Here is a 23,736-nt window from a genome sequence, read left to right on the forward strand (position 1 = left end):
TATAGCATCTTACTTATCGCTGCCCAGCAGCCTGTAAGTGCGACTCATGTCCTTGATCTCCTGCGTCACCTCGCCATTGCGCAACGACTTTCCCTGCATGCCGTGCTTATGGAATGCCAAAACGCTGTCCGGTAAACAAACTGCAATCGATACAATTACCTAATTAGAAACAAATTTCTCTTGATATGCATAACCATTGCCTACCAATACTGTCCACGTTGAAGTCAAAGTTGAGCTGCGATACCATCTTCTTGTGCTGCTTGGGGTTGCCCTGCAGCGTGACCACCTGCATCAGATTGCCGTAGCAGACCAGGATGGCGTCCTTCTCCACCTGGTGCACACGCACCACCTTCAGCAGGTCGCGTCGCGGCACCATCGTGGCCATGGCGTCATACTCCAGGTCCTCCGAATGGAACCAGCTGGCACCTGCATCGAATTCAAACCATTAAAACCACATTATGGATTCCAGGGGTGTCAGCACTCACTGTTCATGTTGATCAACTCCAGTTTGAGGCAACCGTTCATGGCCTTTCGCACACCCGTACAAACGATGGGGTACTCCAATTCCGGCGTGATAATCATCTCGAATACGGGCGTGTGGCCGTTTTGGACGCAGCCATGACCGCCACCCTGAATGCTGATGGCTGGCCACTCGCACTGCTTCAGTAGCATAAACTTGTTCAGTGGATCGTACCACTGCATCAGGAAAATGCCGCTGGGCGTCGCTCCGCAGAGGTACTTGTATCCATTATATGGATTCCGCGTCACACAGCACTGCGTGCAGCTCTTCGTATCCGGCACCTTGGTGGTCAGCGCGAATTTGCGCGGCACCAATCGCTCTGGGATCTTGTTCATGTGCAGCGAGAAGCGCACCGTCTGCTTGGAGTGCAGGGCCACCAGGTCGTGCCTGTAGAGCTGGCAGGATTTTCCTGCAAGAGAAGAGGATATGTTTACAAAATGTACTTTAAAGTTAATCATTTAGGTATCAAAGGAAGGGGATTCTGGGTGGCAGAGGTGATTATTTGTGTACGTCAAACATTTGGCTTATGAAGGAATCAATTTAATATTACTTTATCATGGTTTTTCCCAACCAAAGCGGTTTAATTTCAGTACAACATGACTATTGCTGTTTGTATAAGCCAAACATGTTGAATGTTAGAATGTGAGCAAATAACCAACTTGCTGTTTTTGCATTTGTGAATCAAGTTGCGTTCTGCCACTCATATAAACATACATATGTATATAAAACTTGGAGTAAATCAATTAAATATTTATTTGAGCAAATTAAAGGGATTTCATTTAAGTCCTACGAGAAATCTACTATTTTCATTCAGCAAACATTTTAAATTAGAATGTGTTTGCAAACAACTAACAACTCCCTAAAAAAAACGTTATTACTGAGTTTATATTTCTAGGTTCTGCAATAAAATAAAGTATTTCGAATGACCTCATCAATTTAAACTTTTTACATAAAAAATACGAGCAATATTTGCTAATTGATTTTCATTTGAAACCACCGAGTTTTTAGTTTCTTTTTATAAATTTTATAAATAAAACTGTTTCAGTGTACCCACCTGACAGACTCATGAGCACATCCTTGATGACATACAGCCAGGTGGTGCGTCGCGGGAACAACTGATCGATGGCCGCGTCGTGCAGCTCATTCATGTTGAGGTTGTAGATGCCCTCCTCGGCGCCAATCAGCAGGTGCTGGTCCCGCGTCTCCGGGTGGATCCACGAGGCGGTGCAGTGCACCCGCAGTGGACAGCCGTTGAAGATCTTCGAGAAGCAGGCGCCCATGTGCACCTTGGGAGTGGGTGGCAGTCCATTGGAGATCGGTCGAGGGGGCGTGTGTCGCCGCTTGTGGGATCGTTTCGGTGGCACCGGTGGTGTGTTGTTCAGCAAATCGGGTTGCGCTTCCTTCTCTGCTGTTTGTTGTAGACAAAGAATATAAATTAATTTTTTTTTCAGGGTATTTTACGTGTACTTACCTTCGTCATCGTCCTGAGTTCCGCCATCACTGAGACTGCGTGTCCTCGAGGATTTGCCCAGGTTTTCGAGCACCCCAATCAGCTGATCCATGGAGCTGTGGCGTCGAGGCGAGTCCTCTAGTCCATTCTGGGGATTCAAAATCGAAAGCGGTTAGTAAAAAAACCTAGTTTATTTTTGTGAGGATCCTAATCTTCAAGGGGGAGGGGTGAAAGTTGGACTGGCCAGTAATTTGAGAAAGTCGACGAACTTAAAAATATTTAACTTAATAAAATTTTTTTTTAAGTGTCGGATAAAACACAAAACGTATCCTAACTCACAGTTTTCTCCCCAAAATCTCACCTGGTTGCTCTCGTGCCGATAATCACAGTTGTTGCCCGCCGAGCTGGATCCCGCCGGCGATTCCCCAGAGCTGCTCCTCAGCAGATTCTGGTAGAGATGCGATGAGTTGCTCGACGAGGGTCCGTCATTGTCCCTCGATCCAGTCGATCCTGCCACGGCCGAATTCGCCGCCGAGCTGTTGGAATGCAAGAAGCCATCGCCGATGGACTGGTTGATGCCAGCTTGGTTGGTTGCCTCCGCCGCCGCATCGTGCTTGTCGAGGAGGCCATTGGTGGCACCTCCACCTGCCACACCGCCGTTGCCGCTGCTGCTGTTGTTGATGCCGCCGCCTACGCCGTTGCCGCCGACGACTGCATCGCCGCTGGAATTATCGAGGAGTAGGAGGCGATTATAAAACGAAGCTGATGACGCAGAGGACGAGATGCTAGATGAGATCGGCGCGTGGCCATGGCCGTTGTTCGAATTGTTCAAGATCGAGATCGAGTTGGCGTTCGGCTGGGCCGCCTGCGATGCCTGTGCGGCGGCGGCCGATCGGTAATTGCTGCTGTACCGCAGATAGTGCGCCGCAGAGGCGGAGCAACCGGAACCGGTAACGGAACCAGTACCGGAACCGGAACCGGAAACGATACCATTGCCAGGAACGGCGGCAGCAGCATTATTCATGGCCACATCGGCAGCCACCAGATCATCGTCGTCATCGGCATCGATGCTGGTGGTGCGCAAATTGGAAAGGCCAAGACCATGGGTGAAGCCACCCAAGCCACCGCCCATGCCCATGCCCAGTCCCAGGCCCATGTGGTTCATGTGGCCACCACCACCGACGCCAGCACCACTGGTGGCGACATGGGTGCCCATTCCCAGATAGGCACTGAGACCCGGCATGGAGGCCAGCGAGGCGGAGGAGCTGATGCAGTTGGCATTGGCGGTCATCGAACCGCTCGATATGGACGTGCTCATTGGATGATGATGAAGGTGTTGTTGTTGTTGCTGCTGCTGTTGTTGCTGCTGCTGTGCCGCCAAATGTTGCTGCTGCTGGAGGGGATGTGCCACTTGCTGCTGCTGCTGCGACTGCTGCATTTGATGTTGCGTATGCTGATGCGGGTGATTCGGATGGTGGTGATGCTGCTGATGGTGCTGATGATGGGTGCTGCCGACTGCTCCGCTGCCGCTGTTGCTGCCACTGCTGCTGCTGCCGTTCGCGGCTGCCCCGCCTGCAACGCCTGACACTCCTCCACCTCCTCCTCCTCCCCCGGTGGCCCCTCCTCCATTGTGGGAGGCGCAACTGCACTCGGCGGCGAGTGGATCTTTGGTGTCGTTGTTCAGTGGCAAGGTCGCTCTGCAGAGCGTTTCACAGACAAGCGGAGGGAATCACGAGTGAGAGAACAAGAGAAGAGAGGCGAGAGAGAGAGAGAAAAGATAGCCGAGATGTTGAGCTTTCTTCTTCGATCGTTAGGGGATAAATCACTATATGGCTATATAGCTTTTCGGTTCTGTTTTTGTTTTTTTATCGGGGGGTTTTTTTTGGGTGAGAGCGTGATTGGTTGGGAAGTGTCTGAGTTTGAGTTTGGGTTCGAGTTTCGTGGTGTGGCGGAGGAGGCAGGAACTGACCCCCAAACTCATCCTGGCCGTGTGTGGCATGCAGTGTGTCGAGATCTCCCAGTTGTGTGTTTTTGTTTTTACTTTATTTTTTTGTTTGTAGCATGCAATCGAATTGATAAACTCCCGCGGGAAACCGCAAAACGAGGCAAAGTGGAGTGTTAAGCGGATTACGCTTTTAATGAAATTACTTGCCACCGCCTCCCGTCGGTTGAGCCCACTTACTGGATGTCCTAGTTGGTTGGGTTGCTAGTTGCTCTTTCATTGCGAGCATTATAAATAAATAAATAAACTAATATAAGGCCATAAATTATGCATGAGATGCAAAACACAAATGCTCAAAGATACACAAAACACATCCAAACACATTCACACACGCAAATGAAAATGCCGAATGCTTGAATAGAAAATTGCCTCGCACATGAATGCACAGAAACAGAAAAGAGCCGGAGAAGAAAAACAGAAACAATAAACAAAAACAGCAGCAAAAATGTAAAGAACAAAACAAAAAAAATCGCAGCAGCAGAAAAAAAGCTTGGAAAATTAATTCTAAAAACAAAATGCGAGCAATTTTGCCCAAATAAAACGAGGCGGAATAAAGCAAAAACAAACAGAATTTGTTGGAAAATCTCAGCAGCTGGTGGCCAAGGGAAACGGAGTGAGAGGAAAATCTGACCAAAGGAATCCCATTTTCCGAATTAGTTTCGTGAATTTTCAGTTGATGTTAGCATAATTGCAATTTGTTTTCCATCGTGTTTTTTCAATCGTCCGGCCCTAGGGCAAAAAGAGCTTAGGCTCCACAAGATTTCCCCACCCGACAATCTCCTCAATCACTGCGATGGCCAATAATGCTGCATATTTTAGGAGATTTGGGGGGAGATTCCGGGGTCCTGAGATGGACAAATCAACACTGGACCACGCGGACTACGTGTGGCATTACTTGTTTGCACTAGAGCCTGGCCAATAATAATAATAACAATAAAAGCAATGTGACGGTCATTTGCACACACATCAAATAAATAAACAATAAACATGGGAAAAAGGGTCCGAAGGCAAAGGACAAATCGAGCGCATTTCATGGCGACCCATCGGTGTATAAATTCTGCCCAGAAATATAAACCAATTGTACTGTATAAATTAGTTGAGAGCGGAGAGCTGAGAGCTGTTCTTCTGCCATTCGTTCGGTCAAATAATTGAGCCATCCAAGAAGGGGTCATTTCGGACGTCCCACGGTGCGTATGCTCAACGTGCGTTCGTTCTTTCGTTATTTTCTATTCGGTTGCTCTGTTTCTCAATTCCTGGCATTTCCTCCATGGTCGTCCATCGATAGACAAAGGCAGAAGTTCAGGCGGAATAAGAGGCAAAAGTGAACAAAGCCTCGCCCAGACAATAACCGACAAAACAAAGGCCGCCCGAAAAGAAGTTGGGCAAACAAAGAATGCGTGCGAGGAACAAGTAGAACTAACTTATAAGACGAAGGAAGAACAGCAACCGTAACTTAATATTGTTTAAATGGACGCAGAACGGAACGGGGAAAAAAAACGTAATGAAAATGTAGCTATTTTTTTGTTTTGGGAATATGGGTTGAGGGCAGATGGCCGGTAATAAACCAAGGTGGCCACAAGATGAGCTGCCGCTCCTGGTTCATAATGATAATGATGCAGCAGCTCCGGTGGTGATGAGTTTGCGTGTGTGGGTTTGGTTTTGTATCTGACGGCTACCAGGATTAAACACACTCATTTGCAGGTGTGTATGCATATGAGAAGGTGGCCAAAAAGGAACCAAAAACATATACCCTTGGCGAGATGAACTTAAGACTAAATCAAAGTGAAAAGTTTTTATGCAGAAAAACATAGTGAGGTACTTAATAATAAACAACAAATATTAAAATTTAGTGAGCTCTAGAATGAGGAACATGTCTTTCAATGTTTTTCATGAAGAATAAAAGTATTCTTTTCCCGTTTAAGATGAATTTAGTGTGAACTTTGTGGCTTGTTAAAACACAATTTAAAATATCGAATCCCTTGGTATTCGTTTAAAGACCAATATTCTTATCTTTCTGTGTAAAAATGGGTGTGCTAGTCAGTGTAAAGTATGAGTTATGATAGGGTTAGTGTGGGTCAGTCTTATCTATGTGAAAAGGGGTGGTTGTTTGAGGGATGGGCACACCGAGAGCCAAAGCTCGGTTCTAAGGGAATACATTGGTGGGTGTAGTTACCTTAGCTTCAGCTCCTCATCAATATATTGTAAGAGGCTCCTACAAAAATCAAATACAAAAACAAAGATACGGAAAAAAAGGAAAATAAAATCAACAGAAAATTTCATTGTGTTAAGTTTGTAATAAGAAAAAAAAGAAAGGGAACAAAATACAAAAGTAGGAAAAGTAACAAAGTTAGTTTAGAAAAATTATTTGGCAGACCAAATAGAAAACTAAAGCTACTTTCAGATCGTTAAAGCATCAAGAATCTTAAATACTTTTAAATATCAGAGAGTGTTAACGGGGTTTTGTGTGTGTTTTTATCAGATTACGAAATCCTGCAGCTCTTTTTAGGTATTAAAAATTAAACTTATTTTCCTCTTAACTTTAAAGCCATTACGAAGGGTAAATTCCGGATTGAGTGGAAAAGCTGGAGGCAGCACAAAATTCTAACGCCCAATTAAACGCATCAGCTAATTTGCCATGTTCATAATTTTCCCTAATGTCATCTGGCGCAGCCCATTTTCCCACTTGGAAAGCGGCCCATAAAACGGGATATTAAAAAATGTAGCATTCTTGCCGCTTTTTCACCCATCTTAATCTTTTTCCTCCCGCCTAGGCAATTAATAATTTCCCCCCTTTTTTTTGTTCTTAGAGTTTTTGCCGCAAAAAAAAAAATATTAAAAAAAAACAAACAATGGCAGCGTAAACAAAAAGCGAAAATAAATTCCTGTTGTACTTTCTGCTTATGACGGTTTAAATGAAATTAACCATGACGGTCGAGCGGCCCCAAGGAGAAAGGCGTAAGACGAGCCAGCAGCTTCTGGAGAAACTTTTCGGGCGCCACAAAGCACCGGATGTGGGGGCGTGGCCGGGGGCGTAGTCAATGGGGGCGGGGGTGTGGCACTTAGCCAGCAAGTCGCTTGTAAGTAGCGCTCAGTACATAGAAATTGGCGCAGCCGTTTTTATGGCTTCAATAAAATTGGGCATCAGAATTCGAATGAGGCGCGTTTCGCTTTGGTTGGGGATGAAATGTGGAGCCTCTCGTTATGGAGGAGCACTCGCGTGCATATAGACAAAGTGACTCGGCTTTGTTGTCTGCGACGCCAGTCGAGTGGCGGCTGCCGCAAAGTGTTGCCTTTCATGCCACCCGGCATCATCGTCCAACGCCTCCGATCGCTGGAGGAGCTTATTAAACGTGCCATCCCCTCCATCAGCAGCCCACAATGTGTAATCATTTAAAATGACAAATGGCGCCCCATCTAGAGCCTGCACTGAGAAGAATCTGGTCCTAGTACTTATAATTGCTTTGTATCTCCTATTAATTTCAATTCAATTTTAAAGTATTTACATCAACACAATCTTAACTTAAATATAATTCCCTAAGTATGGTTTCAAATTCCCATATTTAAAAATAAAGGTATACTTTAAGTTAACTTCTTTGTTTGTTACTTTATCTTTATAAGTACATATAAACCAAAACCTTTTTTGGTCTTATTATTTATAGGGAATAGTAAACTTCAAAACTTTTCAGCTTTTCTCTAAAAAACTCTGATTTTATTTTAAGAAAATTTGCGTTCTTGTTAGTTCGTTACTTCGATACTTCGTTACTTTGGCCAACATTTTCTATCTGCAGTTGCGTGCCACGGGGCGTATGCTTGATGTGCCATCCATCTATCCTTTGCTCCCGCTCTAGTTAGCTGCTGCGTTAATTGATTTCTTGGGAAACTTTTCCTGCTGCACCCCCAAGGAACCCATGGAACCCGCCACTCACTACTCTCAGTTTCAAGTCCTGCCACCTATCTCCTGATGCTGCTCCTGCTGCTGCTGCTACTTTAGTTGTTGTTCTTGCAGACCCAATTCTTCATTGCCTTTCTTGCGAGTTTTGTGTTTTCCGAGCCGCTGTAATCCGGGAACTGAAGCTGCTTATTATTATTATGTTGCAGCACACTTGGTCGGCGGCCCTCCCGCCCTGACGTAATTACTTCTGGCTGGCAATTAAATAGCCCACAAGTTTTGAAGCCCGCCAAGGGAATCATGCAAGCCAGGTTGCAATTATACATCCGAGAACGAAACTGGGAATAGGGCTCAACTGGGAATGGGACTCGCACTCGTCCGTGGAGTGGATGAAAAATTCACAAGTTGCCGGGGCGAACACGTAGCGGCAACTAAGCAGCGCAAGCGTGTATAGCAGCCATACACATACTCGTACACACTGAAAATGCAGCGAAATACAAAAGTAAACATACACACAGCCAGCTCCCGGAAAACGTGCAGCTAAAAAAAAAATTGACTCTGCTTCTGCACAAGTCTAAAGTTTTGAGCAAATTACACAGCGCGCGTGCTGCGGCCTTAAGAATTTTTTTTGGACAGCATAAAAAGCGCAACATGCAATGCAATTCGGTTGCCATCTGGATTATGGCCCACTTTTGGCTAACCTTAAAGACATGTTCATAATCAGGGTGCCGCTCAATTTCGGTTTCGATCGCTCGGCGCTGGGACTAAAAATATATAAAGATAGAGAAAAACGGAAAAGTGGCTGTAAAACTGTTTATCTAATGGTTTTGACCAATGGCTGATGCATTTTTACCGAACCCCCTCTTTCCCTGTGGGAAATTTTCCCAAAATGATGCTGGGTGATTTTCAAGCTGGTGAATCCGCGGGCTGCATTTAGTTTACAAGTGTGTGTACATAGTGGAGTGTCTTTGTGTTTGTTTGTGTGTGTGTGATAGTGTGAGAACTGAAACCGAAGTACCAAAACTGAAGCGGAGTTAATCCGTCCCGCAAGTAAGAAAAACCATAGACAAAACTGTAGCATAGGTCCAGGCAAACCGCAGAGGAAAGCGTTAGGAAAAGGTTCGACTGCACTTACATGTCGCTGGGTAACGTCTCGGGACTAGAAGATCGCTCGTTCCACGTCGAGTTCGTCGTCATTCCTTGGGAAAAAAAGAAAATGGGGATTATAAAAATATTATACCTACAACAATATTTAGATATCATATACAAAGTTGTTTTAAAAGCAGAGAAATAGATATTTGATAGATATTTTTATTGCGAAATGGTGTGGTTACCGAATTTAGTATTCAATATTATTGTGTATGGCTTTAGACAACATAAAATCTTTTCAAAAAAGATTTATAATAATAACTATTAATGTAAGTATGCTTAGCTCTAAATAAGATAATTTATAAAAATATTAATAAATCAGGAATAAATATACAAAAATTGTACAAAATCAAAATGAATTGTTAAATGTCTGTTTGCTGCATTCAACTTATTAATCATCCAAACTCACCTGTTTTTAGTGTGTGATTTTGCGCTGGCACGCCATTGGTGCGTGACGTCATTTTGCTGGCAATGCGCTGTGGCACACTGGCCACAGACTGGAAAAAAGAAGAGAAAACAGGAAACTTTTAAACCCAGTTTGAGGGCGGGTAAGAACTCCCCCACCATCGTCACTCAGTCGGTGACAAAGTTTCCGACTGCGATAAAATCTCATAAATCAAAATCATATTGGGATTTTTGAGCGTGATGCGTTATTTTCGCAAGAGAAGAAAGCAAGTTAAGTAAAATTTGAATATCTACGGCTAGGAAAGTAAGCAGGGAAACTTATTTGCCACCGGCTGCCAAAAGTTTGCAAAATATCCAAACAAATTGAAGATTTATGACTTGACAGCATCCGTTTGCCCATGAAAGTCTCTTTAAAATTGCTGTCCCTGCTGCAAAGCCTATTAAATTGAAATTTGATTTCGTATTTGCAAATGTCGTTAAATAAGCCCGGTTGTCTAGACAGCTGCATTAGTTCGACCGACTTTGGCGGGCAATTAATTAGGTCGCCCTAGAGGACTTAGCCTTAAGGCAACCAACCAACCCAAAAGTGCCTAATGGCGCACTAAATTGTTGACCAATCCTGCAACGCACCGGAGCGGAAATGTTTTCCCCGAGAGCTTTAGCTTTGGCTTGAGAAAAGTTTCTCCTGTTGGCCTTGCTGTCTTCTTTAAAAGCGTAAATAAATTACGCAAAAGGTGCCAAGTGGCTGCTTGCCTGCCTGCCTGCCATCCCCACACACTTATCTGACCCCATTACCTCAACGGGGGAGGAAAAAGTGCGGCCACTCACCTCCTCATCGCCATCGAGATAGTAGTAGAACTGCGGGTTGGGACTCTGGTACTTCTGCAGCAGCTCCTTGGCCACCCGCAAGGACATCTCGCACTGGACGAAGGGATGCTGCAGCAGGCGCTCCGCGGTGGGTCGTTTCTTTGGGTTCTTCGTCAGCGCCGTCTTTATGAAGTTGTGGAACGTGGGGCTCCACTTGTCCTTGTTGTTCAGTGTCGGCGGCTTGAAGCCGCTCTTCGACATCAGGAAGAGGGCCCGCATCGGGTGCAGATCGAACATCGGTGGCTGCAGCTCAGCGAGCTCTGTATTTGATAGTAGAACAAATAAGGAATTAGTAATCGTTAATCTCATTGTGGTTACAAACAAACTACAATAAGTAAGGACAAATCTTTGCATCAAACTAACTAAAAAGTATTTACATTATTGTCTTAATCAAATTATGACGGGAAAACATAATACGATGTACATATATAAATGAAACTTCCTGAGGCTTGAGATAAAATCAATTTATAAATACATTGAATTCCGTTCACATGATTTATAAATTGGGTTAATGCATGATTTATGATTTATTTTATTGGATGATGAAAATTGTACTTTAAGTTTTCTTTGAGTTATTTATTGCCGAGCAAGCAAGGAGCCAAAACTGCATTATTAATTGTTGATTTATTGTAAATTAGAAAATGAAATTCGAATATGTAAAGCTACTTAAATAATATTAAATTTCATGAAAATTATAGAAATTTCGTGCAATTAAATATTATTTGTTCAGGAAGGTTTTAGTTAAATAGTATTTAAATGGAGGACTTACCAATTGCGGTTATGCCACAGGCCCAAATATCACATAGCTGGTTATAGCCACCCTTTCGCTCCACGGCCGCCACTTCGGGTGCCATCCAATATGGCGTGCCTAAAATGGATGGAATAAAAAGGAGAAACAGCTTATTGACTGATTTAATGAATATCCCGGCTATCAATAACCGGATTTTTTTAGTTGCTGACCCAGCTAATTATGCAACATTCACACATTTAATTTCATTGCTGCCGATTATGTTGGTTGTCATTTATTCATTCGCCCGGCAAGCGATGTTTTTTAATTTAATTAGCGTTTTTTACGCGTCAATGTGACAATTGTGCAAATAAACAAATTGCTGAATTATGCAGAGAAAAGGTAATCAAATCCGGGGGAGTGGCAAAGGCATTTGCGACACATTTTGCGCTTCATTTTGGGCGCACGTTTTATGACCGTCGCAAGGAGTGGAGTGAGGCTAATGCGTCCATTACTCATACGCCATGTTGCAACGAGGCAACAATTTTGCCGCGCCAGCAACAGCAGCCCAAGCTACGGCATAGTTACGGCATCTGCTAGAGTAGTTTCCCTGGATGGATGGCGCCCGGAGAAAATTAATTTTCCTCTCACTTGACAAGTGGAGAAGAGAAGTCGTCGTCGTGGCAGTTAATTGTATTTTCAATTTAATTAAACCACAACGAAGGTGGAAAATCAGGTTTTGATGCCGGGCGGGCTCTTTGATACGTCGGCCAAGTTTAAGTTACTGGTTTTTCGGTCTCGCCCCGGGGGCCACCTCCTCATCATTGTTTCCGCTCTTGTTTGAGCTTCGATCCGGCAAACTGATGCGGAACGGAGGCTGAATTGAAAGCACCGGAGCAATGCGAATTCCCTGAACTTTCGCATGCATTTTAATTAAAGGGCAACACAAACAAGTGCACAAACAGGGAAACTGATATAACACACAGAGAAACGAACGGATGGGGGGAAAGCAATTTCATCCACAAAGTGACAGCAGCAACAGCCAGTCAAGTATCATTTTGTTAATTGCTGAAAAAAAGGAGCAGAGCACAAAAAAAGAAAAGAGAACACTGGAATTAAAGAAGACAGCCGGCGGAATTAAATGGCAAATGCTGGAAAAAAACGATGGCAGGCAGGCTTTTAGGTTGCATCTATTTAATGCCAAGACGCATTTCCGTCAACTCGCCGACTGGGAAACATTAAGGACATCCCGCACGCGCACACTCATTCGCATTCGCATACGCAAATTCATCTTTATGGCATAACTGCGGCTGAATGAGCCAAATGTGGATTGTGGGCGGGGCGGAGTGAGTGGGCGGTACGGCTCAAAGCCAGCGAGGTGGAAGCTTCTGCTCATCGTGTGTTGCCATTGACTTGTTAATGACACTAAACACAAACGTAAGCACCTTTTTATTGAATAATAAAAGCGTCAGTCTGTCGCCACCCCGGAACCTCTGGCTCTCGCATTTCCCCCAGACTCCTTCTTTTCCGTCTTTGTTGCTGGCATTGAGCTTTGTTTTTCTGGGCTTCAAGGACAAAAACTCACTGAGAAATACTATCACCCGAGATATCAAGGGTAATATAAATAAACTTCATGATTAGAGGGATCAGTAGCATTCGGGTTAGAACATTTAGGATTGTAAGCAGCTAAATTATTCATTCCTTGAACAAGACTCCTCAAAAAACGAGCGACAGAACGGACCGACTCACGAAGAAGGTAACAATTTAAAGCCTTCAAACTTAAGAGTTAAGGAATGTTAAGCAAGCATTTCGGCTTAGCATATTATGTAAAAAAATTAAATGGAGTGATTTAGCAGTATTTTATTTTAAAGAGTCAGGTCTTTTTTCCATTCATTGAGAATGACGCAGCTACTTTTAAGTACTTTAAAAATGGAGAAACTCAAAAATCAGCCAAAGAAAATTTAAATTTGGCTCTTAGTTTTTCTTTTTACCCAACGTAAGTTAATAAAATATTTTGTTAGTTTAGAATTACGGGAGCTCAAAAAAAATAATAATAGCAAACTCTCTTATATTTAATTATTCTACTGTTAAAAAAAAAAACATTTAAAAAAAATTTTTGAGCACCGTACAAATTATACAACATATTATAATCGAGCAAAAAATTATCCTTTTTTAGAAGGATTTTTTTTTCAGTGTGCGATTTAACTTCGCCTGAAAATATGCAACCAACCACAAACAAATGACATATCTGGGATCAGAAGAAGATTCGCCGTCATTCCGGCAATCGATGAAAACTCAGCAATTGACTCATGTACATTCGAGTATGCATGAGGTACAAACGACCCGTGGTTGACCTCGAGCTCCTATGCAGACGTTCAGGATAGATGGATAAAAATGTGTGTGTCTGTGTGTGTCGGTGTGTGTCGGTGTGTGTGTACTTATCACCACATTTGTCACAGAAGTCGCAACAAACACAACAATGGCAAACGGAGGCTGGAGCGAAGAGCACTTGGAGTGATAACAGTAAGCGGACGTCACATTGTTTGACAACTCCCCACAAACATGGGGATACAGTGGGGAGATCCCAGACTATCCAACCACCCAGAAGGCCTCCCGTCAATCCCCTCGACGCCCTGTCAGTGCCACTGCCGCTGCACACTACACTCCGCCACATTGACATGCCACAAAAGATGCTCGCTCAGCCCGAAAACGTCATGAAAATGCAGCCAAAAGTGGCAACAAAGAACAGGGCGAAACAAAGGGCAGAGCAACCTCAAGGTCGTTCAACTTGGAGTTGTCTACAAACCCTTAGTTTTGCTATTTTGTTTTACTATTTTTCGCTGCACAAATTGCAGCACATTAATCACACACACATAAACACCCACACACACACACTGACTCCTTCTTGCCCATTCAAATAAATCTTAAATCAAATTAGCGCTACGAGCTTGCTTTATGACAGCTTTGCGCTTTTACGACAAACGCAAAGGACAAAAGACGGTATTAAAAATTAAACTGCTTAGTCGGAGTGGGATAAATCCAATTTGGCGTAAATGAAATCAAATCAGTTGCCGGTTTTTATGTGCCACTCTCCGCTATTCACTGTAAACGTCATGAACTTTAACTTGGTTTTAGGTTTTTATTAGCGCCAGGACTCTCTAAGCTCCGCCTTCGCCTTTCTTTGGCCAAATTAAGGAGGCGAAGAGTGAAGAGCCAGCTGTCATAACTTAATTAGCTGGCGAGTGTCAACGGCCCAATGAAGGGTTGTGAGAATTTTAATTAAGTGCAGAGCCAGGCATTTGAAATAATTAATTGTGAGCGGACAGCGGGGCCTGTGGGTTTTTGTGTGGAACTTCTAAGGGTTTTAACTGGTGGTCCGCGTAACCGCAAAATCTCATTTGCAAAGTCTTCAAAGTTGAAAGTCCCTGCGATGAGATGACGACGGAAAAAATGTTTGCTCATGCAAATCATCATCGCAGCTTCGTCTGCTCGTCGCAAGATTGCAAGTTGTCATGACAAACTACACCCTCTTGCAGGGATCCTTTATTTTTTTACCGCACATGGCCTGTGACTGATAAGTTGCTATTTACATTCAAATTGCGTATACTGCACGTTGCCCCGGCATCATCAGCTTAAAGCCCCAGGCGGGAATTTTAAACAAGCCTTGAAATACGGGGTGAGAATCTCAGCTTAAAAAAGCAGTTTACATATCTTTTAGAACTTTATACAACCATGTTACTTTCGGAATTCCTCAAAATTCTGCTATAATTTTTCAATGAAGAAATTTGTGGGTTCTTTTTGTTCCCAGATTTTTACGAGATTTCCTTTGCTGCGATTTGGAAAGCAGCTTACCGCTGCTCATTGCAGCAGAAAAGCCTAAAAGGAAGCAGGAGAAGCTGAAATCTATTAGTGACAAAAATAAGCAGCTGAAGTGGAGGGCGGTAAAGGTTAAATAGGACTGGGAAAGCCGAACAGCCCACAAAAGAAGTAGCCACCAAACTGAAGACGACGACAACGACGACTCTCCAATTGGGACATTTTTCAAAAAATTATTTGCTTTTGTGCTTCGGTTTTCAGACGACAACAAAGGGAGGTGGAAACTCCCATCCATTTCCCAGAAGGATGGCAAACAAAGGAACCAGACTGGCCACCTGCTGGTCGGCTACTTTTGTCCAATTCTTTCCCCGCTGCTGGTATTTTTTTGTACCTCGCCTGCATTTGAAATATTCTGCAAATTGAATTGTTCCCTTTGGAACCGCCATCGTTTTTTGATTATATTTGAGAATTCCTTGCAGGAGCCATTATAATGCTACTCCTAATTGAATTGCATTCAATTGGAGACTCCATTCAGGCTTTTGACCATTTCAAAACGGTTCGACTTGGAACCACTCGGACGTATACTTGATTTTCCAGTCCCTTCTTAATTTTCATGTTTCCTTTTTGTGTTATTTTGGGTTATTTGTGCTTTGTCATTTCTGACAGCTGTTCGTTCGCTTTGAGGAGCATTTAGAAGCGTTAAACGCAATTGTTGCCGCTGTCAGAACACTCTACTCATATTTTTCTGCTTTGACGCTTCGGTGTGCACACAAAACAGAAACAGAATCTCATAATGATAAACACTTTGTGTGACAGCACACCTCGCACCGCACCGCCCACAACTTTCCCAAGGCTGCCACTCGAACTCGAACTCGAACTCTGACTTCGTCGGCGAGTGTCCTTGATGTTGAGCGATTTCGCAGTGGTGTCTATGCTGCTTAGAAAAAATGCTGAAAAGGCATTTAGCAATGTTTACTTGGTTGTGAAAATTAATCTGGTAAAGCTTTGATACTATGTTGCTTCATTCCAATAAAAGGATTCTCGTAGGAAAACAATAATAATTATTTTTGTGCATATATTGGGTAGAATCTCTTTACCCTTCAGTATTTGTTTCTATATTTTTTAATTCACTTACCTATAAAGCTCTTGCGCTTGTTGATTGTGGCCGTGATCTGCGCTGAAACTCCAAAGTCCGCCAGCTTGACATCGCCGTACTCAGTCAACAGGATGTTCGCACCCTTGATGTCCCGATGCATTTTGCCCATGGAGTGCAGGTACTCGAGTCCTTTGAGGGTTTCCCGGCACATGTACGCTATCTGGACTTCGGTGAGGGGACCAGTCACCTGGTAGATGTCCTGCAAACTGCCACCGCCACAGAACTCCATGCAGATCCAGAGTTTATCCCGTCGCAGGTACGAACCATAGTAGGCGATGATGTTCGGGTGGCGGCAGTCCCTCATCATGATGATCTCCTGCTGAATGATCTGTATATCGTCGGAGGGCTCCAGCTTGATCACCTTGATGGCGGCCAGCTCATTGCTCTGTATCCTTTTCGCCTGCAAGAAATCGGAGATTGCCTTGAGTCAGTTTTGCAGCTCTTAAAAAAGTCAATAAAAATGGTTCTGAATTTAAGGATGTGGTGGTGGGTAGGAGCTTATGGGGGAAGGTATTTTTGATTGGCTGCACACCTGCAGCATCTGGGGCATCGCCTCTCTGTTCATCTTCATTCATGCAAATATTCCAGCTCGTTTTCAATAAATTTTTAGCGCGCGCTCTTGCACATAAAAATGCATTGTAACCACTTCACAATTTACCACCCAACCTCCCGGGCAGCCAGCGGTTCATACTATTTGCATAGAACAATCACCCGCAGGTAGGAGACCCTTTTGCCTCCCTTCCCGCCCCTTCAATCCCCTCATTCACATCCAATCCCGTTCCCATGAGGAATCCGTATCATCGTCGGCGTCATCAAGCGGAAACCTGCGAGTGCCTGCAAGGAATATTAAAAGGCTGCCAGGCAAGGAGGCTAACTGAAATCGGGTTTGATTTTAATGCTCGCCGCTGAGAGCTGAATGGTGAATAATTATGCATAGAAAAGTAATGGTTGCTTCAAAAATGCTATGAAAAATTGAGATTTTAAGAGTGCACGGGGAAAAACTGCATACTAAATAGCTTCATAAAAAAACAAGGTATCAAAAAGTAGATAAGTATGGAAAGTAAGTAGAAGAGAAGGAAAAAACGGAATATTATTCAAAATAGATAGAAAGTTGTCTAAACCATTCAAAATATAGTGTTTTTTTTACCAAAATTGTCAAGTAATCTTTTCCAAATTCATTTTTATCAACTAACTAAAAAATCAATTAATTATCAATTAAATTGCATTCAATTCGGCTTCCCGCTCATTTACTAATCAAGCAAGGATGTAATTCGATTAATTTTATTGACACTATAAATTTGCTTTGCTTGTAATATTTGAACTCTTGAAGTCTGTATTATATTACTTAAGCAAATCCACTTGTAATCATCGAAGGTGAATGCTCAAATTACAGATTACAATGATGGCCTTTGAGTGGGTTTCAATTCGGTACGCCTGATCATTAAGCCCAAATGTAATTTGGCCAGGAAGTTGCCGCTGTGACCAGTGGATTCCAGTTAAGAACTGGCTTTTCGCTTCGCAGCTCGCTGCAATAATTTCGCAACGCTTCGTTTCGTTTGTGTTTGAGCCAAAAGGGGGAAGGGGAGGGGGTTTTCGGGGGTTGCGAGGGGTCAGGGAGAGTCCTTGGAGGACTTGGAGTTGAAGCGGCACACAGATACACACACACACACACCCACACAGTGACAACAATGCATGTGGTATCCACTTTCAGCCCTTCACCTGCCATCCGGCTACCTTTATCCTTGACGTCTATGTATGTAAGTCTGTGTGAGTGTATGTGTGTGTTGGTGTGTGTGTGGGTTTACTTGTACGTGTACATGATTCTACCATTTATCCCTGCTTCATGTACTTTATACGCCCACGCCGCTTTCTCCTCCATCTCTTTCTCCTTTCGGCTTTCTCCACTTTTCCTCCTGCACAGAGGAGCTCTTATTTTTATTTTCGTTGCATTTATTATTCAATGCGGTAGCTCGTGCTCTCTCTTTCCCTCTTATACTTGCTTGTTTGTCTTCGGTGTAAGAGTGTGTGTTATTTTTTTCGTTTTTTTTTTTTGCAACGATATCTTGCTCGACTTAATGAAGATAAAGCGATTTTTATTGCACTGCAGCAGCTTCAATCGTGTTTAGTTTGTTTATTTTCTCTGGTTTTTTCAGCTGATTGCTTGTCCTTGCCGAGCTGTCCCTCTTTTTCCATTTTCCTCCTGCTGCTGCTGCTGCATTGTTGCATTTTTGATGTTTTTATTGCAATCTGGGCTGGCATCCAAAATGCCAAGCCATACTTTTCAGCAGGAGGTCTCTGTCAGCCCTTATTGCTATCCCTTACTGGCAGAGGTACTGCTATCTCTCCCTCTATCTCTTTCTCCCAATTTCCCACTCCAGTTGACAGGCGGCCATCGTCGGCTTTTCTTGTTCCTCATCTTGTTTATGGTAAATAAATTATGCGTGATTTTTAGACAAGTTCCCTGCGGCTGCCGGGAGCAAAGATGAAAATGAAATGTGTTGAGGCAGCACCAGCTGGCAGTAGGGGAAAAAAGTGGGAGGGGCGGGGCTTTGAGGGGTGAAAAGAAGTTCCGCCCTCGTTTCCCAAGCTGCGGTAAGCATAAAAAGCTGCTGATATGCACAAGCCAAAAGGGAAAGAAGCTTCTGAGCTTCTGCTTCGATGGCTGAAAGGAAGCGAGCGCAGCACATCCTGCCATCCTTCCATCCTGCTATCCAACTATCCAACTATCCAACCATCCTGCCATCCAACCATCCTGCAGCCCAAGATATGCAGCATCAACAAATTTATAATGAGCTGCGCCAACGTCGTCAACGTCTTTCTCAACATTTTCCACGGATTTGCCCAGTGCCAAGTGGCAAGTGCAACTGCAAAAGTCATTGCAAACAAACTTTTAATGACTTATTTCAGGTTCAATTACATGACTCGGCCGGCGATTGATTCCGGCAGCACTTGACGTATTTATTTTAATTAAAATTGCATTAAATCATTGTCCGATGGACATTAAGGGGTCATTTCCATGGGGTAATTATTATGGAAATATGTGAAAGGAAAAACAAATTTGCTCTGTAATGTATGCTACACTTTTCACGCAACCCGAGATGTAAGCAATCAATGGCGATCATCTGTGGGCGGTTGGATGTTAAGTGGGTGGGTGGCTCCGCCTTATCCTGCGTGTGTGCGTGTTTACATGTGTGTGTGTATGTATGTGTGTGTCCGGCATGTAATCGTTACAATTTCCGACATATGCTCATATGCATGAGCAAGCCAGCGAACCCAGGAGCAGAATATCCTTCCTTTCCTACCTCTCTTTCTCCTTCCTGTGGCTTCTCGCATTGGGAAAAGGGTTTACTTCGCCATTCCCTTTCCCTCCCCCTCCCTCTCCCCCTCCCCCTTCCTCTTTTCGTCCTACTTTTCACATTATGACCGTAATGGATATTACGCGTTAAGCTCGAATTTTCAGTCCTGCATTGTTTGCTAATTGCATGGGCTGACGGAAAAATGTGATGTTTATAAAGAACCCGGAAAATAACGATCCAGCACATGACAGTATTCGGAAATAAACTAGACTCAAGACTACTCTATACATTTTCACATTTATTTTATTAATAAATTCATATGCCACAAAATATATATGTTTGGTAGAAACTTTTTATATTTATATGAAACTGACTGTTTTTGCGGTTTATACTGCACAAAAACCATTTCATTTCTTTTCATTGAATACTGATTAAGCTTTAAACAAAAGAGAAAATTGCATTACCGTATTTCGTTACTTAACCCAAGTATCAGATATACTTTAATTAAATGCTGTATAGATATTTTTATTTTATTTCTCATTAAGCTGGTTCTTGCTAGATAATGATAATTTTTTTGATGTTTCACACAATACGATGTTTTAATAATGGAACTCCAACTTTTTTATTTCTTTTTTTTATTGAAAATGATGGAACACTGGAAACTCTATAATACTCAATGTGTTTGGTACGCTGTGAAAAACGTGGGTCATTGGACGCTGGACACGCAGGCTTAATTTCATTTCAGGGCTGCCACGGGAAATTCATTTAGCGGCCCGAAATGAAAAGAGCTTAAAATTGTACAGCTTAAAATTGTGCACGTTTCTGTTTCCCTCCGTCGTCCCTTCGACCCACATTCATTTGTTTTGCATTTGACGGAAATAATTTATGATTTAATTCGAGAAAAGGTCGAGCTACCATCCCGAATCGCAAACTTAATTCAATTTGCTGAGAAATTTAAATGCATTTTGTTGTTGCTCACGTACAATTGAAATTGAATTACGTTATTGATCGCGCCGTTCCACCTCCTATTTAGCACTCCTCCATAAACGAATACTTGACGGCGGACGAAGCACTTGAGAGTCTTTTTATTTTTGAGCAGCTCCGATATCTCATATTAGCCACTCGAGTTTATCGATGAGCTCGCAATTTCAAGCAATTTTCACGCAATGCCAAAAAATTGAATGGCTAAGGGAATTTCTCAAGTGGCAGACAACCTATTCGGGGTCTGGGTCATTGCCAATAGAAAACGCTGGCATCTTGACGAGCGTTTTTCCTCTTTTGCGGAAAGCCGGAAGGGGAAGCGGTATAATAAATGGGCGGGAAATTGAACGAATTTGTCACTGGGCGAGACAAAAGGCTAATGGTGCAGCGGCTGACCAAAAAATATGCGGTAATCAATCAATCAAAATGTTCAATCGATATAGAGATGAGCCTCCGCAACAATTGTGTGGGGAAATGATAACCCAAACTACACAGAACAAAATAATGAGACAGTTTTGTAACCCTATCTATGTATTTTATTTATTATTCCTTAGGGTTTTCATTTGATAAACTTTAGAATGGTGGCAATGAATAATTTGTGTTAACATATTCCTTTATTTTAATACCTATTTAAAAGGCTTTTTTACTGCCCACTTGAAAACATTTTTTATATACTTTTTCCATAGCTATAATCAATTATCAGAAAGATCTAGCCAAAACCAAGACTTCTCACATTATTTAAGATTGACGACATTCGAGCAGTGCATAAATCTGTCTCTGTAGAATTCAGCTCTTTGTTCAAGGGACTATCCCAACAGATTCGGCATTGCGAGCAATAAAGATAAAATTGTGCAATATTTCCATTCAGCGCACAAATTCAGTGTTCGCCAGTGCCACGCCCACTCGTACGCCACGCCGCCCACCCACGCTTAATATAGAACAGCATTTCGTTCTCAGTTTTGTTTTTTCTTGCTCAGCTTATTTGGGTTTGCTTCTTTTAGTGATGTTTTCTGTTTCCCGAATTCGGTTCCCCGTTTGCCACACGAGTGCGAGTACTTTGCGCCGCAAATATTTGCCATTTTTCGCTGTCGGTTTTGTCGGTTAATGCGGGCATTATGTCAGCTTTCCAAATTGTTTATTCGCGCATTTAGAATGTGTCAGCGGGGAAGGGGAAATCCCAATCCCAATGCTCCCTTTTCCGGTTGGGTGGTAATGAACCAAAATTTCTTTGTGCCGCATTTCGACCCCGCATGAAACCCACCACCGCGATTAAATGCATTTGCACAAACTGCAGCTGAAAATGCCTTTGGTTTAATTAGGAGATTATCCACATTCGGACTTCTGTTTAGCATTCCACCATGAAATATGCGGACTGTTATCGCTGACACTCAATAAACAGTTTAAGGCCGCGCAGAGCGGAAAATGAAAAGAAAATATGCTGGGAAAGCGGTGGGCGCGAAAAAGTGGGCACTGTCTGCTGCCGTGCGATAATATTCATAATGAGCGTACACTTGAACGCGACGCCAGATAAAAACGAGTTAAATATGACGCAGAAAAACCAGACACTGGAAAGAGTCCGAAGGAGGGGCCGGCCTGACAGACAACAAAGATAAAACGACGCGAGGGGAATGAAAAAAAGAAGAATATACAGGAACCAAATTGTCAGAGAAAAAGCGCTAAATGTCCATTTAACCCCTCGGCGGCTGAGTGCTTTGAACCCTTTTGACGGGGTCATTAACAAAGGAGGTTAGTACCCCCCAAACCCTCCGTCAGCGTCCTTGTTGCCCAACACCCACGTGACTTTGCGTTATTAGATCCATTATTGTTTATGATTTGCATGTGAGCAGCGAACCAAATGGGAAAATGGCGAGCCAACGAGCAGACACAGCTGCCATTTTTATTTTCCACTTAACAGCTCAGGAAACAGAATTTTTTAAAAATTCAGGAAGGGGAAACACACAAAGACAATAAATTTTAATCTTTTTAAAAAGTAATTAAAATAAAATATTTATACTTTTCAGAAGCCCATTTTAAGTCTTAATGTTGTTTGCGAATGTATCTGCTTTAATCTGATTTAAATGGAACATACTCGTAGATTTTCTGGCAAATATAATGTGATTTTCCCTGAACTGTCAGCATAAAAATTGCTTCGTTTGAGCTGAAGTTTTTTTTCCAGTGCCGACAGCGGGTCACGTAGAAGTCACAATTTAGATTTTAATGGCTTTTCGCTGCAACGAAATGTAACTGTCTCGGACAAGAGTTTTCCATTCAGAAGCATGCGAGTCCTTCGAACTGTTGTCCTGGTCAGTGGGGCAATCGGTGCCACCCCTCTTTGCCCTAATCCACCCACGCCTCTGGTGCTGCTCCACTTTGAGCGACTCTTGATTAACCGTTTCACAGTTATTAATGGCTTCTACAGTCCCCATCTTTTTTGCACTTCTACTGCTCGTTTACAGTGTGTTTTGTGTTTATGTGTCACATGGCATCCACCTCCCCTCCCCCTCCTCTCTTCCACTCGTGCAGCGCCAGTTCAAACAAGCTTTGGTTGCTTAAAGCGGTTCCTTCATTCTTCCCCCATCCACTCGAAAGTATTTAGTCTGCTGACCCATCGCAACCGTATTTACACAGGAAAAAATCTGATTCGGTTTTAAAAAACATTCATGCTTTTTTTGGGAACACATAATTGATATGGTGTCTTAACTGTAATATAAAAATTTAATCTCAATGAAAAGTTGTTATGAAGAGTACTTATTTCCAAGGTTTGAGCTACTTTACTCAAAGAACATGAAGAGCCTTATGAACTCTAATATGAATTTAGAAGTATATTTTAAAATAACAGGTCCAAAAATCATTCGGGACTTCCATCATACTTTATTTACTTTTCATGTTTTTTATTAAATTTGGGTTTTAGAGATAAATTAAGAGATTTTTTACAACACAATTTGTTTTTCTGTAGTGTAACTACTTTGTATCTCTGTTCACTTCTCCACCCGCTCTGTCTAGCTGGTGCTATTTGCTTTTAATTTCCAGCGTTTTCTGCACATCATTCTCGACGACCTCATCGCAACCATTTATCTACCATTCACCATTGGAGAGACGGGGCATCGCGGCTCCATCTTGGAGCTGGTGGGCGTATCGTTTTCGTATATTAGGGCTAATATTCCGAGGGGTTTGCTGTTGTTCGACGGAATGTTTGTTTGGCTCGCGTCGGTCAACAGGTTCAAAATTAGCGCTTTAATTTCATTTTGAGAGCTTTGCTCATAAATTTCAATAAGTGCCCGACTCGGACTTTCAATGAGTGGGCGAAAGAGAAGTGCGATGAACCTCTCTTCTCCGGCGCAGAAAATGCTAATTGAAAATACAATATCATTTAAATTTAAATTAGTTCTCGAACAAGGTCGAGAGTGGCAATCAAGAGAAGAGGCAGCGGACAAGTTTTATCGCTTTTCACGTAGAGGTCATGGAGGGGAAACCCCTT

At 42.9% G+C, this 23,736-nt stretch overlaps 1 protein-coding gene across 6 annotated transcripts in view; it reads right to left on the minus strand.

Annotated features, from left to right (window-relative positions):
• The window catches only part of LOC108095158 (mitogen-activated protein kinase kinase kinase kinase 5), a 54,259-nt gene that overhangs the window by 1,242 nt on the left and 29,281 nt on the right, over positions 1–23,736 (minus strand). For 2 of the 6 annotated variants that reach the window (XM_017196101.2, XM_017196100.2), the window contains exons 3-14: positions 15,961–16,381; positions 11,052–11,150; positions 10,244–10,542; positions 9,420–9,507; positions 8,997–9,060; positions 6,146–6,184; positions 2,332–3,667; positions 1,992–2,118; positions 1,575–1,928; positions 486–929; positions 205–426; positions 14–140 (exon numbers count right to left, since the gene is read on the minus strand). In XM_017196101.2, coding sequence (XP_017051590.1) covers positions 14–140; positions 205–426; positions 486–929; positions 1,575–1,928; positions 1,992–2,118; positions 2,332–3,667; positions 6,146–6,184; positions 8,997–9,060; positions 9,420–9,507; positions 10,244–10,542; positions 11,052–11,150; positions 15,961–16,381 — 3,620 coding nt within the window. The remainder of the gene's footprint in view (positions 1–13; positions 141–204; positions 427–485; positions 930–1,574; positions 1,929–1,991; positions 2,119–2,331; positions 3,668–6,145; positions 6,185–8,996; positions 9,061–9,419; positions 9,508–10,243; positions 10,543–11,051; positions 11,151–15,960; positions 16,382–23,736) is intronic. The other 4 variants (XM_017196102.2, XM_017196105.2, XM_017196104.2 and 1 more) reach the window with 4 other exon arrangements.

Source organism: Drosophila ficusphila, unplaced genomic scaffold (genome assembly GCF_018152265.1).
Source record: "Drosophila ficusphila isolate 14025-0441.05 unplaced genomic scaffold, ASM1815226v1 contig_414, whole genome shotgun sequence".
Lineage (NCBI taxonomy): Eukaryota > Metazoa > Arthropoda > Insecta > Diptera > Drosophilidae > Drosophila > Drosophila ficusphila.